This window comes from Castanea sativa, chromosome 9 (genome assembly GCF_040712315.1).
Source record: "Castanea sativa cultivar Marrone di Chiusa Pesio chromosome 9, ASM4071231v1".
NCBI classification, from domain to species: domain Eukaryota; kingdom Viridiplantae; phylum Streptophyta; class Magnoliopsida; order Fagales; family Fagaceae; genus Castanea; species Castanea sativa.
In genome coordinates, this window is record NC_134021.1 from 12,770,442 (window position 1) to 12,786,475 (window position 16,034).

At 35.7% G+C, this 16,034-nt stretch overlaps 3 protein-coding genes across 4 annotated transcripts; 1 reads left to right on the forward strand and 2 right to left on the reverse strand.

Annotated features, from left to right (window-relative positions):
* Nucleotides 1–613: 613 nt before the first annotated feature.
* LOC142608590 (F-box protein At3g26010-like) lies at nt 614–8,900 on the reverse strand. 2 transcript variants are annotated; one of them, XM_075780280.1, is made up of 2 exons: nt 7,188–8,900; nt 614–2,028 (listed from the first exon to the last, which is right to left on the reverse strand). In XM_075780280.1, the coding sequence occupies exon 1, from the start codon at nt 8,833–8,835 to the stop codon at nt 7,228–7,230; it is 1,608 nt and encodes a 535-aa protein (XP_075636395.1). In that variant the 5' UTR covers nt 8,836–8,900; the 3' UTR covers nt 614–2,028; nt 7,188–7,227. The 2 variants fall into 2 exon arrangements, with proteins under 2 accessions (XP_075636395.1, XP_075636393.1); XM_075780278.1 differs by having other exon boundaries at nt 615–2,077.
* A 1,452-nt stretch (nt 8,901–10,352) lies between these two features.
* Nucleotides 10,353–11,774, forward strand: LOC142609891 (glutathione S-transferase U8-like). Its single transcript, XM_075781618.1, has 2 exons — nt 10,353–10,755; nt 11,155–11,774. The coding sequence occupies exons 1-2, from the start codon at nt 10,444–10,446 to the stop codon at nt 11,506–11,508; spliced, it is 666 nt and encodes a 221-aa protein (XP_075637733.1). The 5' UTR covers nt 10,353–10,443; the 3' UTR covers nt 11,509–11,774.
* Nucleotides 11,775–12,218: 444 nt separating this feature from the next.
* On the reverse strand, nt 12,219–16,034 carry LOC142610107 (protein CHROMOSOME TRANSMISSION FIDELITY 7-like). The gene is made up of 6 exons (XM_075781826.1): nt 15,749–16,034; nt 15,008–15,272; nt 14,639–14,734; nt 14,298–14,366; nt 12,992–13,344; nt 12,219–12,621 (listed from the first exon to the last, which is right to left on the reverse strand). The coding sequence occupies exons 1-6, from the start codon at nt 15,907–15,909 to the stop codon at nt 12,468–12,470; spliced, it is 1,098 nt and encodes a 365-aa protein (XP_075637941.1). The 5' UTR covers nt 15,910–16,034; the 3' UTR covers nt 12,219–12,467.

Consider the following 16,034-nt stretch of genomic DNA (forward strand, 5'->3'; position numbering starts at 1 on the left):
GCATAAAAGTTATTTTAGTATTAGGTTTAAATTTAAACTAATAACAATTAACCACTTGTAATTTGTTGTGAAAAATGTTGTGAGCGTAGCATTTTTTTTCCCTCTATTTTCGGCGACTTGGTTGCCACAATTTTTTTTTCCCATTTTCGGCAATGTCATTGCCACAATAGATTTTTTTTTTTGTTTTTTTTACTTTTTTCCCATTTTCGGCAATGCCATTGCCACAATTGATTCTTTTTTTTTTTTTAATATTTTCCCTCATTTTCGGCAATGCCATTGCGACAATTGATTTTTTTTTTTTTTTTATAACTTTTCTCCCATTTTCGGCAATGGCACTTCAATTGGTTTTTTTTTTTTTTTTTTAATACTTTTCTCCCATTTTCGGCAGTGGCACCTCAATTGGTTTTTTTTTTCTTTTTCCCCCATTTTCGTCAATGGCATTGCCACAATTGTTTTTATTTGGGCACTCACTCGGGCAATAGTTTGGGCAGCAGGAATTTCGGTAATGGGATTACTGAAATTCAAATCCTGCCATCACCTGCAAATTTATTTCTCTCTCATACTTTTTTATGCAATTTCGGCAACGTTGTTGCCGAAATTTAGTCTCTTTCCTCATTTTACCAAATAACTTTGAACAGTGCCTATAACAACAAAAAACTTTATTTTTTGCAATATTTAATCAAAAGACTCATCATTTGTGTTACCCTAGAGAGTTACAGATAAAAATGCATGCTTACAAAGGCCAGTTCATCATGAACAAAAAATCGACTTTTCTTTGGGTTATTGCTCAGGGAATTTAACTTGAGACATGAAATGAAACCTGTAAATCCAGCAACGCCAATCTACAAACGCTCACTTTTCTCACATGGTAATGCTAGGGGTACTACAATTTTACAATCTTTCTCACGCCAAAACTGAACGATAGAACATGATACAATCCCTTTCTAACCAGATTGTGGAAATTATAGAACTTTATACATGCAAAATTAGTCCCACTGATTGTCTAATTTAAGCTTATGATACAAACAATTAATAACAAAGACGATATGCATCTGCACGACTCAGCTGAACAGAGGTGGTAAATACTTCCACCAAATATTAGCAATAGTTTCCCTAAAAATTAATGCAAAAGCAGAAAAAGGTTTTGCAAAGCTTCCATTGAAAGTAGACAACTTCATCAGGAGATGCTTAATCTAGAAATTTTTAATTAACCATCTGTGAGTTTAGACTGTTGGTTTTGTACGCCAAGAAAGACCCAGTGCTAAAATTGGATGCCAGTGCCTTTCCAGCTGAGGTTGGCTGAGAGAGTGCCAGTTGAGAGAGTTCAAGAACAGAACCCATGCAGAAACTCATCCTGCAATTAGCATAAAATAAGAGAACAGCCAAAATAAGAGCAAAACATATTAGCAACTGATTAAGAAAAAGCAATCAGTTCAGTTTACTTCCAAGGGCTGCAAAAAGGTTTCATATTTGCGTTGAAGAAAAAAATGATTGTGAAATGTTCCACTCCAGTTCAAGAAACAAGTGATACACATTCATATACGTTATTAAGATATCCTAGGTTTGAACTAGTCTTGATCTTCATTTCGCTGACATGATTTGGCTGTATGTGATAGAAATACTTGAAGATGCCATATATAATTCAGTTACTTTATCAAAAACCCCAGTGAAATAGAACACATAGAGATGTAGTGTTTCAAATGACTCAAATAATAAAAAACCTTCCCTCACAGCATCCAGTAATTGGCTAGCTATGTGCTTTCTTCTATTAGAGGGAGTGACCCAAATAGCTCTAATGCCACAGACAGCAGGTACCCCTTCGTTTTCACAAATGATTGCTCCATTGAGATTCCCATCCAAAACCTCAGAACTATTAACAGAACGAGTTATTTTCTTGACTTCCCTTTTAAAACTGATATCCCCAAATTGGAGGGAGGTTGAACTTTGTCTTGCCACTTCCTTGGCAGAAGTGCCTCAGATCCCCATTCGATGAGCATGAGCAAACTTTGAATGCTTGCTTTATTGGTTCTGCAAGTAGGCAACCTACAATCATTTGGGAGGAAATAAACAGACACGCCTGCCAACATGAGAAACAAAGCAAAGAACAGCAAGTCAACACCTCAATGCACAATCATATACAACAGAGGCATGACCCCTGATTCAAGCACTGTTTTTCCAAAAAAACTAGAAAATATAGCAAAGGACTCTAAAATCTACAGATAGCATACCAGAACCCTCTGTCTGGTGCAACCAGACTATAAGGAGGTTCATCTATTACACTGGCAGAGTGGGGCTTTAAGGCAAGGTTTGGCCCAATCAATTGCAAGATGGACTTAGGTACATCCAAATAGAAGACAACTCAAAAGTGGTCACCAATTTTGTTTTTAAAAGTCTGTCATGCCTTTGGAGAAAATGGATGCTGATCCAAAATATTATTAATTCATCAGATGAATGCCTGGAAGTTAGAATTAATCATGCTTATTGGGAAGCAAATAGAGTAGCTTATGCAGTGTTAGTATTGGGTATTGTTATGGATAATTTCAGTCATGGGAAAACAGATTTCCTCCATCAGTAGGAAGATTTTTAGGAGAAGATGCTGGGGAACTATCATTTATTCCATATACTTTTGAGTCTAGATTATTGTTTTTCTGTTTCTAAGAACGCAAAACTAAACACACACAAAGAAGATAATAAAGTTCAATGCAAAAGCCACACACATGTATATATGTATGTATGAGATAGAATTCAAGGATGAGAAACTTATGCAGACAGATGAACAAGTACACATTTTAGCATTACAGAACTGGAAGGAACCATAAAACAATCATCATAGAAGTTGTAGTTTGTTGAACATGAATTCATAAAATTGATGTTCTATTCTGGAATCATTGAAATCTGAATGGAATCAAGTAAAATTTAACAAACAAATCAATAACAGTGAAATAATCCTCTAGCAAGTCCATCATTTTTACCACTTCCGACCTGCCAGTACAATATTGTCCCAATTTAATACCACTAAGCATTAACTCACAAGTCCCATTTGCATAACAATTAATATAAACTAACAAGGATATCAAAACAAATAATAGAAAAATATTTCTTTTTCTCTGTCGCTAAGAAAGTAGGTGTGTCCTTCTTCTCTTAGGTTGTAGAACTTTTGTCCCTCATTGTAGGTGAGTGTGTCCTCTAAAGTGCCAAGGGTGCTTGTAGAGCTTGTGGGTTTTCTTTTTTGGGGTTGAGGGAAACAGTTAGGTATTCCTTTGTGGTATTTTTTTCTCTGAGCTTTAGTATGGAGGATTTATCAAGGTCATGGAAAAAAATTTCTCTATTAGAGGAATTGGGATTTGTATTACCTAAGATACAAAGGAAGAATGAGTTCATGATAGTGGCAAAGTTTTTAACTACTCGAGCACTAAATATGGATGCGGTGGGTAGGACGTTCAAACAAGTTTGGAGGTGTAGCGATGGATTTATGATTCAAAATATGAATGATCATAATGTCTTATTTGGGTTCAATGATGAGAGGGATGTTAATCGGATTTTGATGAATCAACCGTGGAGTTTTGATAAACATTTGGTGGTGGTCATGAGATATGAGAAGGATATCCTGCTGAGATCTTTATCTTTCAATATTGTTATCTTTCAATATTGTTATCTTTATCATGTATTCCCATATGATACATGACAACTGAGGTGGTAGAACAGTTATGTGATATTATAGGGGGGTGGTCAGGTCCATTCAGTGGCCGAGCCACACACAAGAGTGGGGGGCAAGGGCCCCCCCAAAATTTTTAAAAATTATTTTATTGTATATATATATATATTATTTACATTTAAAAAAATGTAGCATGTAAAAATTGAAGTTGGCCCCCCAAATTTTGAGTCATTTCAATGGTGCTCTTAAAAGAAAGAGAAATTATATTAAAATCATAAATTAGGTAGAAAATGATAAATTTTTGTACATGTTTAATAGAAGAAATACATGACTTTTATATACTCATTAAAATTTAGAAGATGATAAATTCTCTTAATAAATTAATTTATGTGTATGTGTATATGTAGAAGTTTGTCTTAACTACTTGCCCCCCTCCCCCCTAAATCAAAATTTTTGGCTCCACCCCTGAGTCCATTGGAGCAGAAATTAAGGAAGGGAGCTGCTTCATGCGGGTAAGAGTTAAAGTCGACATAGCAAAACCTTTGTGCCTTGGAAGACTCATAACTCTTGAGAATGGAGAGAAAACTTGGGTGGTATTCAAATATGAGAGATTGCCAAATTTTTGCTTCTGGTGTGGTAGGCTTTCCCATGGTGATAAAGATTGTCCGCTGTGGTTACAAAGCAAGGGAACTCTAAAAGAGGAAGATAGACAGTTTGGACCATCTCTAAAGAGCAGCACCTTATAATCCGATGAATCAAAGGGTGATCTATGTTCCAGGCTTTTATGACAAGTCGGGTTTGAAGGAGGATGAGGGGTTGAGAAGGAGGGATCACGGTGCAAATGGGGTGGTCGGAAACAAGGTATCCGTGGAGCGGGTAGCTGAAAATTCTAATATGGAAACAAAGGAGTTTAATGAGGAATTAAAATGTTGTTTTGAACGTTGAGAAAGGAATGTTATCTACTTAGTGTGCATTTGGAATACACGTTTCCCGTGCGTTCCAGCGTTTCGCTAAAAAATGGTGAGTCCCGGGCAATGTTCATGGGACCCACAAGTACGAAATTTAACAAATTTTCATTTAAAACTGGGTCCCACGGCACTATTTACACATTTAAAAATTATTTTATTATAGTGTTTTTAGTTTTTAGCAATAAATAGTATCTAAACAGATCCTTAGAAACGGAATCTGAAATTAGGGGGAGGGTAAATGAATTAGAGTCAAATAGGGAGGCCTTAAATTCTATTAAAAACTCTATCGAAAAGGAGCATAATTCGGGGAAAGGAGTTATGGAGCAGAAGTGGAATTCAAAAAATATGAGATCACGTGATAAAGGGCCGGAGTCACATAAGGGAGGGTCTAATATTTTTTATTTGGGGGTGGAGTCTAGCACAAATAGGGGAGACAATTTTTATCCATATCCATGAACCCGCCCATTACCCACCTTATTTGGATAAATCTTAACCCAATCCATTTGAGTATTTGGGTTAAATGGATAAAGACCCATTTGGTTATTTAATTAGATGGGTCTAAATGGATAAATCCACTAATACCCACTAAACCCATCTAAAATCTAAAAACTTAAATAAACTAGATTTCTAAGCCCAAAGCCCTCAGTCTCACTCTCCCTCAGATTTTCTCATTAGCCACACACTTTCTCAAACACTTTAACTGTAGATTTCTAAGCCCAAACACTTTCCCTCAGATTTTCTCAATAACCAAACAAAAGGAAATTCTAGAGAGAGAACGGGGATGGAATTAGAGTTCGTCGCGTTGATCGACTCCTATCGCGAGAAATGGTACTCGCTCCAGCGTGGGAATCTGAAGGCGACCCACTGGCAGGAGATCCATGCCCGTTTCAATGGAGAAGCTGAGGAAACGGTACCGCACGGATATCCATGCCCGTTTCAAGGTTTATCTCCTCCTGGGTCCATTTCAAGTGCATGGACACCATGGAGAAAGGTCCTTTCTGCTAAGCCTCGAGTCAACGACTCCGATAGCGACGAAAACAACAACAACAACAATGAAGGGCTCGACATTAAGAACAAAGAAGAAGAAGAAGAAGAAGATCAGGATTTGTACGAAGAGTTCAAGAATGGAGGGTTGAACATGAGGCACATGAGTTCAGGATTTTTCTGTTTGGTTGCCGAGAAAGTTTTGAGAAAATTAGGGAAAAATTGTATTTCACAGTATATACTAAAGTTCAAGTTAGTTCTATGAGTATTTGTTTGTTTGCTTAAAATATTGTTTGATTAGCTAAGTATTGGTCTGGGTGAGGAGAAGTTCTGTTTGGTTTGTGAGAAAGTTTGGGAAAATAAATGAAAATGAAGTGGTTGATGTTGTTATAAAGCTAAAAGATTTTAATCCAATTTTCAAGGGTCATGTTTGGTTTATGAGAAATTTTGTAGTTGCTAACTTAATGGGAAAATTTAGTAACAAGTTGTTTATTTAGGTCATATTGGGTTAAATGAGCGGGTTACTAATTAAATGGGTTGGGCGGGTAATGGATAATTAATTTATATATAAACGGGTCATAAATAGATAAATGGGTAATTACACATCTAACCCATTTATGACCCAACCCATTTACAACCCAACCCACCCATTTGCCACCCCTAAGCACAAAGAAAACACGTGCCTGCCCAAATGAGTTGTTTCGTCGCAGCATTGAGTAGATTGATAGTGAGCTTAGAAAATTCAATACGGTTCCGGATGAGAAGCGGAGGGGGGAGCATGGAGGCGGTGCAAAACAGAAAATCTCGTAGAATATTGATAATGGTTCCATGGTCAAACAGAAGGTTTAGAATTCGGAAATCTTAAGCCATCCTTTCGATACAATAGCGGTAAAACTGGACTCTCTGTGTGAAAGACAAGATGGAGTTAAAGCAAAAAATTTCTCAAGCTCGCAAAAAGGGGGTAAGTGGTCAAGAGTGCAAATTGTTAGGGCCGCGCCAATGGAATCCTTAGAGATTGAGGTTGGAAAAAAAAAATATGGCAACAAGCATGGCAGAGATGGGGAGCAGCTCCAAGGCTCAGAAGAAGAAGGATAGAGTGTCGAAGAGTAGCAAAGAAAATGTATTCGAATTGGTGGAGGCTGGTTCCCAGCCCCACCAGTCCCAATGAGTATCCTATGTTGAAAGTTGAAACTGTCAAGGGTTTAGAACCGTCATACAGTTCAAGAGTTCCGGGATTTGGTCTGGCACAAGATCCATTTTTTAGCTGAAACATGGCTGATAGAAGCAAGGCTAGGTGATATTAGAGATAGATTGCAGATGGGAAGTTACTTTGGCGATTTTTTGGAAGAAAGGGTTGGAGGTAGATGTTGAATTCTCATCCCTAAATCATATTGATGTGCTGATAAATAAAAATAAGAAGGATAGATGGAGGTTTACGGGTTTTTAAGGTGAACCATTGATCATCTAAACTTCCAACTTCTAAAAGCATTTTATAATAAAGATATAATTTCCAATCCAAATGAGTTCTAAAAGCATCATAAAAGTTGGAGGAAAGATTAAAAGACAAAATAAAAACATACTTCCAACTTCTTGAGTTTTGTAGTTTAGAACCAAGGGCATTCAAACCGGGAGAGGAATTGGTGTTGGCGTTGCCCTCAACTTCTCAACTTCTTGCTGTTGCTTCTTGAGCTTTTGACGTTTAGAAACAAACTCGCTCAATAAAAATGGGGAAGGGCATTCAAACTTCAATGGGAGAGGTACTGGTGTTGGCCACGATGGTTGCCCAACTAAGAAGACATATTTTGCAGGTATGCTATCAAAGGAGATGCCGTTGACTGGTAAAAGTTTTTCCAGTCGGCCGACCATTGTTAATACCCTCGTCCGCATGTTACACAAAACAATGCATTTGCGAAATTGTAAAAAAACAAATTCGCCAACATTTGGATGGAAAGCTAACAATGACCCAGTTGAGATCTTTTCCTTTGCCATCTTGAGGAGATCGGAATATTCTGAAACCATGTCCTTGAAGTAAATTTTGTATTTCAGACACCATGTACCAGCATTATTGTAATCCTCAAGTTCCCAAACAGAAAAACTGCGAGGGTATTGCAAAGAAGAATTTTGGAATATCCGGAGACGCCCTTGGAACACTCCAAAGGAGACCCATTCTTCAAGGGAAAAGTCAATGGGTGGATCAATATAGCGGCATCCTTGTGCACTGTTGAATGGATCGAACACAAGGAAGCCTCTGACCATTCTGTCATTTTCATCCACCCAATGCAGCATCCCATTGCAGGCAACAACACCAGCATGCGCAGGCCTCCCAACAAAGGAATTCAATCCGCGCGGTGACGAAACAAGAGAGTCGCACCATTCACCGGTGTCGGAAGAAAAGATCTGCATACGTATCTGAGTAGTGTTGGATTGAGTGGGAGAATAAATGCGCACCACTCTAAAACTGTAATGGGCATTGGTAATACATCCCTGCTCTTTATCACAGCTATCTGGATTGCATATAAAGCCGACCAAAACAATTCCGCGATATCCCTGGTATGGAAGGCGAGGGAGGATGATCCACTGTTTGGTAATAGGATTACAGATGCAATACTCAGTAAAGCCTGTATTAACAATCGGCGGGACTTCGCTGCGTATCAGTAATAAATCGTTGAACGATGCTTCGACGCAAAAGGGATAATTTTTTCTTGCAAATTCGATACAGGGAAGAAAGTTGAGAAAATCGAGTCCGTCACCGTCACCGTCACCGTCAACACCGCCACCGCCACCTTCACCGCCACAGTCCTCATCGAATGGAAGAGCGAGGATCTTTTTGTCATGGTATAACACGAGAGTAAAGGGGTCTGGGTTTGACTTACTGAATTGGTGTCGGTAGAGAATGGCGTTGCGAACAAACAAAGGATGAGAAATCACAGAACGCCAGCGCTTCGACACAGACTTACATTGGAGAGTCCATCGGCAAGGGAGTCTATAAAGGATCTCGAACAGTATAGCATCTGGCAGTTCTTCGGTCTTCATAAATTCAGGCAACGAATCATCCGGATCAGGCTTTTCTTCTAATCTTCTTCTTTTGCGATATGGAGACAGGATCGGATACTCCTTCGAATCCTCTTCAACATCATCTTCTTTTCTTCTTTCATAAGACAAGACAAAAGAAAGGTCTGGGTCCGCGTCTGTGTCTGTGTTTGTGATTTTGATTGGCTCCACCGCCATGGTAACGGCGGACACAGAAGCAGATATTTCTTTGTTGGGTTGGGAAAAAGGAAGAGAAACCTGAATAAACGAAACCAGAAAGTCAAGTATTTAAATCTATGGATTTGCTTTTATATTTATAGAAGGCCATATACGTGTCGGTTTCCATCTCGCTTTCTGATTGAGGTGGACTAATCCAAACCGTTTATTTTTATTTTTCAATAAATGCTTAAAATTGTTTAGTGTTATTACCAAATTGACTTCTTCTTTTTTTCATCTTTTAATAAATAAATAAAAATTTATTTTACACCTGAGCCTTGTTTTTACTTGAAAAATTAGAAAGTACATCTTGTTTTACAATGAATACAAGTAGAGCATATTATCATATATATATATATATATATATATATATATATATATAAAAGTAGAACATTCACATAAATTCCTATATAATAGAAAAAAATTTAAATTTTACACATTTTTGTTTTAAAATAACCTATATCGGTCGGTGTATAATAAAATAGAGTGAATAATGGATGATGTGTTCGAAAAAAGATAAACAATTAAGAAAATTAAGAAAATTTGATTTTTTAATAAAATATAATGTATAATAAATAATATAATGTAGGGTATTTTAAAAAATAAGTATGTAAAATAGAAAAAATAGGTTATTATATTAAAATAGACATGAATTTCTGCATAAACTAATACGAATACTCAAACTTGAAAACTTCAATGAATTGTGATTCATGGGTTGCTTTCAACAACGGTTCTTCATGTTGCTTGATACTCCCTCCCTCAAATCTTATGTTATTTTGGTAAAGTTTTTTTTCCTAAGTCTCTTGATTGGTTTGGGCCATTTGAAGTATGAATAAGACTAATCACAACCCTTACATAAAAAGTTAATATTCTTTTACCCCTTTCCCAAAACCACTCATTCCAATGTTGGATCCACACCAAAAATAGAATAAATCCCTCTATGGCCTTAATCTAGCTTGTAAATAGTGGTTCTCAAAATTTTATGGTACTTTGGTTTAGTTGGGCTTCACTCAATCAAAGGCAGATTATTCATTGTTCACTAGGCAACAAAATCAGTCTTTCATTGCTCTTCTAGTTTATGTTTAAGTGATTGTTTTTTTGGTTATTTGTTACTTTTTTTTGTTTTAATTGTGTATCTTTTTTTAACAAGAGTATATGACTAAATTTATACAAATTCACTTTTTTCATACCTCCAACTTTACACTCCCAACCAAATAAATAAATTAAAATTTTTTCTATCATCTCACTTTTGCCCTCTTCCAACCAAACCAAACAAACCCTAATTATGCAACTTCTTTTTTGCTTTTTTTTTTTTTTTTTTTTTTTGGGTCAAAAATTCTGCAGCTTTTTGCCTTTTTCCCCAAGTCTATCGCTCCAATAAGTCTTCAACCAACACCTCTAGTCGCACATTTTGACCAATAAACATAAATAATTCCAACAGCCAAAGTTATAGAGGCGTAACAACCAAGTAACCATTGAGATTATAAGCTTTAAAAGCTAAAGGGTATCAGACCCAGAAGGTAGAGCCAAGCATTTGAATCTCATTACAAACTCTTTTAATAGCAGAAACAAAAAGTGTCATAAATCATAATGGCTGAAGAAGTGTTGTTGTTTGGTTTTTGGGGAAGCCCTTTTAGTCGCAGGGTAGAGATGGTTCTGAAACTGAAAGGAATAGAGTACAAATACATTGATGAAGATTTTTCCAACAAGAGCCCTTCCCTCCTCAAATACAACCCAATTCACAAGAAGGTTCCTGTGTTTGTACACAACGGAAAGCATTTGGCTGAGTCACTTGTTATTCTCGAATACATTGATGAGACCTGGAAAGACCATCCCATCTTGCCCAAAGATCCTTACAAAATAGCCAATGCACGATTCTGGGCCAAGTTCATAGATGAGAAGGTAAATACCATTTACTGTTAAATTTATAATTTTCTTTTAAAAAATTTATAATATTCTTCTCAAAAAAAAAAACTACTATATTATTGATCAATTTTTAAATGAAAATAGTCCTTCATCCAGTCAAATAGCTGGTTTTCGAGTGGCTTTATAATACTAGTTTTTGTCGTTTTTATTTTTTGGTAATCTTAGTGAGCTTCACAACCTTGGTCCTCAGTGGCAGTAAATTTCCTGTTAGAAATGTGTATGTTAAAGATAAAATCATCACAAAAAAAGCACCCCTGCGTGCATTGCAGTTTTATTTATTTATTATTATTAGTTTTAGAAACAGTCGTTAGAGAAGAGAGATATAATTCATCAATCAACACTAAAATTTGAGTTTTCTATGTTTTCTTTTAATAGTACTTGTCTGCAATATGGAAATCTTGCACATCTGAAGGGAAAGAGCGTGAGAAAGCTGTGGAAGAAACATCTGAACTTCTACAATTGCTAGAAAACGAGCTCAAGGAACAGAAGTATTTTGGTGGAGAGACTATAGGACTGGTAGACATTGCTGCTAACATCATAGGCTACTGGCTTGAAATTTTTGAAGAAGCTTTTGGGGTAGAGTTGTTGAGGAAGGAGAAATTTCCCAAACTTTGCAATTGGGCTAATGAGTTTGTGAGTGTCAGTGCCATCAAGGAAAATCTACCTCCTAGAGACAAACTAATTGCCTTTTTGCGAAATCGATTTGGGGTTGGTAATGCTTCCAAATAGTTGAACTTACATTCGCCACTCACAGTTGGTGCATATTACTGCATGATAATTGTACGCTTTGTCATCAATCTTGTTCTTATGTACTTTGTAATTTCATGTGATTTGTCTGTAATAGTTTATGAATTTGTTTGAGCCTTTGAGCCTTGTACCTGCTTACCCTGTTGCAGTATTTTTTTTTTTTTTTTATTGTTATCAAAAATTTTGGTCGTTGTAATTTTTATCAACACTTAAAAATACAAACAAGCTAAATTCTTGATTGAGTATCTTAAGATCATTTTGTATGCTGTATATCTCTAATTCTTCTGAAAAATCATAAATTGTAGAAATTAAATATTTGTATATAATGAAAAATTAAAATGTACAACTTGTTTTACAATGAATAAAAGTAGAGCATGTTATCAAAAATAAAAATACAAGTAGAACATTCACGTCAATTCCTGTATAATAGAAAAAAAGTGTAAAATTTACACAATTTTGTTTTAAAATAACCTATATCGGTTCATGTATAATAAAATAGAGTAAGTGGTGGCTGTGTATGAAAAAAGATAAACAATTAAAAAATCAAGAAAATTTGATTTTTTAATAAAATGTAATGTAAAATAAATAATTTGATATAGAGTATTTTGAAAAATGAGTACGTAATAGGAAAAATAGGGTATTATAGTAAAATAGACATGAACTTTTGCATAAACTAATACGAATGCTCAAACTTGAAAACTTCAGTGAATTTTTGCATAACAAAATTAGTCCCACTAATTGTCTAATATAATCTTATGATACAAACAATTAATAACAAAGCAGATATGCATCTGCATGACTCAGCTAACAGAGGTGGTAAATACATCCACCAAATATTAGCAATAGTTTCCCTAAAAATTAATGCAAAAGCAGAAAAAGGTTTTGCAAAGCTTCCATTGAAAGTAAACAACTTCATCAGGAGATGCTTAGTCTAAAATTTTTTAATTAACCATCTGTGAGTTTAGACTGTTGGTTTTGTACACCAAGAAAGATCCAGTGCTAAAATAATTGGATCCCAGTGCCTTTCCAGCTGAGGTTGGCTGAGAGAGTGCCAGTTGAGAGAGTTCAAGAACAGAACCCATGCAGAAACTCATCCTGCAATTAGCATAAAATAAGAGAACAGCCAAAGTAAGAGCAAAACAAATTAGCAACCAATTAAGAAAAAGCAATCAGTTCAGTTTACTTCGAAGGGCTGCAAAAAGGTTTCATATTTGCGTTGAAGAAAAAAATGATTGTGAAATGTTCCGCTCCAGTTCAAGAAACAAGTGATACACATTCATATTTGTTATTAAGATATCCTAGGTTAGAATTAGTCTTGATCTTTATTTAGCTGACATGATTTGGCTGTATGTGATAGAAATACTTGAAGATGCCATATACAATTCAGTTACTTTATCAAAAACCCCAATGAAATAAAACACTGAGATGAAGTGTGTCAAATGACTCAAATTATAAAAAACCTTACCTCACAGCATCCAGTAATTGGCTAGCTATGTGCTTTCTTCTGTTAGAGGGAGTGACCCAAATAGCTCTAATGCCACAGACAGCAGGTACCCCTTCGTTTTCACAAATGATTGCTCCATTGAGATTCCCATCCAAAACCTCAGAACTATTAGCAGAACGGGTTCTTTTCTTGACTTCCCTTTTAAAATTGATATCCCCAAATTGGAGGGAGGTTGAACTTTGTCTTGCCACTTCCTTGGCAGAAGTGCCCTCAGATCCCCCATTCGATGAGCATGAGCAAACTTTGAATGCTTGTTTTATTGGTTCTGCAAGTAGGCAACCTACAATCCTTTGGGAGGAAATAAACAGATATACCTGCCAACATGAGAAACAAAGCAAAGAATAGCAAGTCAAAACCTCAATGCACAATCGTATACAACAGAGGCATGACCCCTGATTCAAGCACTGTTTTTCCAAAGAAATTAGAAAATATAGTAAATGACTCTAAAATCTACAGATAGCATATCAGAACCCTCTATCTGGTGCAACTAGACTATAAGGAGCTTCATCTATTACAGCGGCAGAGTGGGGCTTTAAGGGGAGGTTTGGCCCAATCAATTGCAAGATGGAATTAGGTACATCCAAATAGAAGACAACTCAAAAGTGGTCACCAATTTTGTTCTTTGAAAGTCTGTCACACCTTGGAGAAAATGGATGCTGATCCAAGATATTATTATTTCATCAGATGACTGCCAGGAAGTTAGAATTAATCATGCTCATCGTGAAGCAAATAGAGTAGCTTATGCGTTGTTAGCATTGGGTATTGTTATGGATAATTTCAGTCATGGGAAAACAGATTTCCTCCATCAGTAGGAAGAATTTTAGGAGAAGATGCTGAGGAACTATCATTTATTCCATATACTTTTGAGTCTACATTATTGTTTTTCTGTTTCTAAGAAGGCAAAATTAAACACACCCACACTCAACACACAAAGAAGATAATAAAGTTCAATACAAAAGCCACACACATGTATGTATGTATGAGATAGAATTCAAGGATGAGAAACTTATGCAGACAGATGAACAAGTACACATTTTAGCATTACAGAACTGGAAGGAATCATAAAACAATCATCATAGAAGTTGTAGTTTGTTGAACGTGAATTCATAAAATTGATGTTCTATTCTGGAATCATTGAAATCTGAATGGAATCAAGTAAAATTTGACAAACAAATCAATAACAGTGAAAGAATCCTCTAGCAATTTCTCTCATTATAGGAGGAAACGAAACCTTGTGAAACTATCAAGTAAAAGATAATGCTGATACCTTACAACTCTTATGGAAAATCCATCCACTTCCCAGCTCAATCTCCATCATTTTTACCACTGCCTCAACCTGCCAGTACAATATTGTCCCAATTTAATACCACAAAGCATTAACTCACAAGTCCCATATGCATACCAATTAATAAAAACAAACAAATTTTATTTTTTATTGGTAAATTACAGATGCATCTAATGGATTCTAAATCCGTAACCTCACGCACTACAAATTCTTATGGGAGGAAAAATTGCCATTTAAACCAGACTCATTAGTGTAGGTATAAGCTAACAATTACAAACTATCTTATTCAATAATTTCAAAGAAATCACAAATTAAACACGAACCTTGCTCCTATGTGCAACAGGATCACAATCTAACACCAAAACGATTCGACCACTTTCAATCGAAGGCATATGGACAACCCTTTCACTGCACCAACCCTTTAAAAAAAACTCCAAGTTAGCAATATAAAAAATAAATCACTATAAAAAGAGCAGTGTAGATAAAAATTTCAAAACTTTCTTCCCACAACTTGCCAAGGTAGCAAATTATGATTGGTGTAACACTATTTTCACATCAACCCATCATTGATAATACTTTTATTGTAAGCCAATTATAAAATGTCTAATCAACAATTATGGAAATATTATGAATTTTTTTATCACTAGACTTAAAAACAAACAGCGAATCACATAGTTCTTAATGTAATATACCTTGAATGGAATCCCAAGGGTATAGTCTCTATGAAATCCCTTGTGAGCCTTCTCATCCTCTTCCTCTCCAGGAGCATATTTGACCCCACATGTTGAACATGTGTGTAAATTAAAATCAGACTGACCCAAATCCAAATGCAACTGTGCATAGGTTCTCTTCTTGTTTGTCTTAATTGCTTTTCCAGAATTCTTCAATTCCACTTTTGAACACAAACTATCTGAATTGGATTTCTTCACTAGTATCTCATCGATTGACCCTTTATTACTGTACACCCAAAAATAAAAAGTGCCATAGAATATACAAAATTCATCATTATTCTTGAAAACCCATGTATGCAAACAAGTTGAAACTTAGAACACCCCAATTTTTAACTTAATTGATTATTGTTTAGATTCCCAGATAACAAAACAGTGTATTGAAGCCAATTAATATATAAAGTTCATCATTATTTTTCAAAACCCATGTATGAGGCGTTGAAACACCCAAATGTAGAACTTAAATGATTTATTTAGATTCCCAGATAACAAAACAGTGTATTAAAGCCAATGAATATATAAAAATTCATCATTGTTCTTCAAAACACATGTATGCAAACAAGTTGAAACATCCAAATGCTTAACTTAATTGATTATAGTTTAGATTTCCAGATAACAAAACAGTGTATTAAAGCTAAATATAGAAGCAAAAACGAAGAGCCCAAGTTATAAGATTCTTCAAAACCCATAAACAAAGAGCTTTACCTATCTGGGTTTTGAGCTCTGCGTGAGTAGGTGTTGAAGAATTGGTGTTGTTTGTTCTCCCAGATGGTGAGTTCGTCAAAAATGGGAGGTGGGTCCGGAGATTCGGGTGCCATAGAAATAGAAGTAGGGTTTTTGAAGAAAGTACTGATCTTAGCTTGCATTGTTGTATGGCAATGTGTTTGGTTTTCTCGCCTAAACGCTGATTTCGCAACTCTTCAACTCATTCTAGTGCTTTTTTTCTTCAATCTTTCAAATTGGTCTCTTTTCTATGTTTTTTTTGTTTTTG

Excerpts from the sequence above, each read along its gene's own strand:
- LOC142608590 (XM_075780280.1), bottom strand. The coding sequence starts at position 8,835 with ATGGCGGTGGAGCCAATCAAAATCACAAACACAGACACAGACGCGGAC.
- LOC142609891 (XM_075781618.1), top strand. The coding sequence starts at position 10,444 with ATGGCTGAAGAAGTGTTGTTGTTTGGTTTTTGGGGAAGCCCTTTTAGT. Across the intron at positions 10,756-11,154 it reads CCAAGTTCATAGATGAGAAG|TACTTGTCTGCAATATGGAA; the intron begins GTAAATACCATT and ends TTCTTTTAATAG.
- LOC142610107 (XM_075781826.1), bottom strand. The coding sequence starts at position 15,909 with ATGCAAGCTAAGATCAGTACTTTCTTCAAAAACCCTACTTCTATTTCT. Across the intron at positions 13,345-14,297 it reads TTTTCCATAAGAGTTGTAAG|GTATATCTGTTTATTTCCTC; the intron begins GTATCAGCATTA and ends TCATGTTGGCAG. Across the intron at positions 12,622-12,991 it reads CAATTACTGGATGCTGTGAG|GATGAGTTTCTGCATGGGTT; the intron begins GTAAGGTTTTTT and ends TGCTAATTGCAG.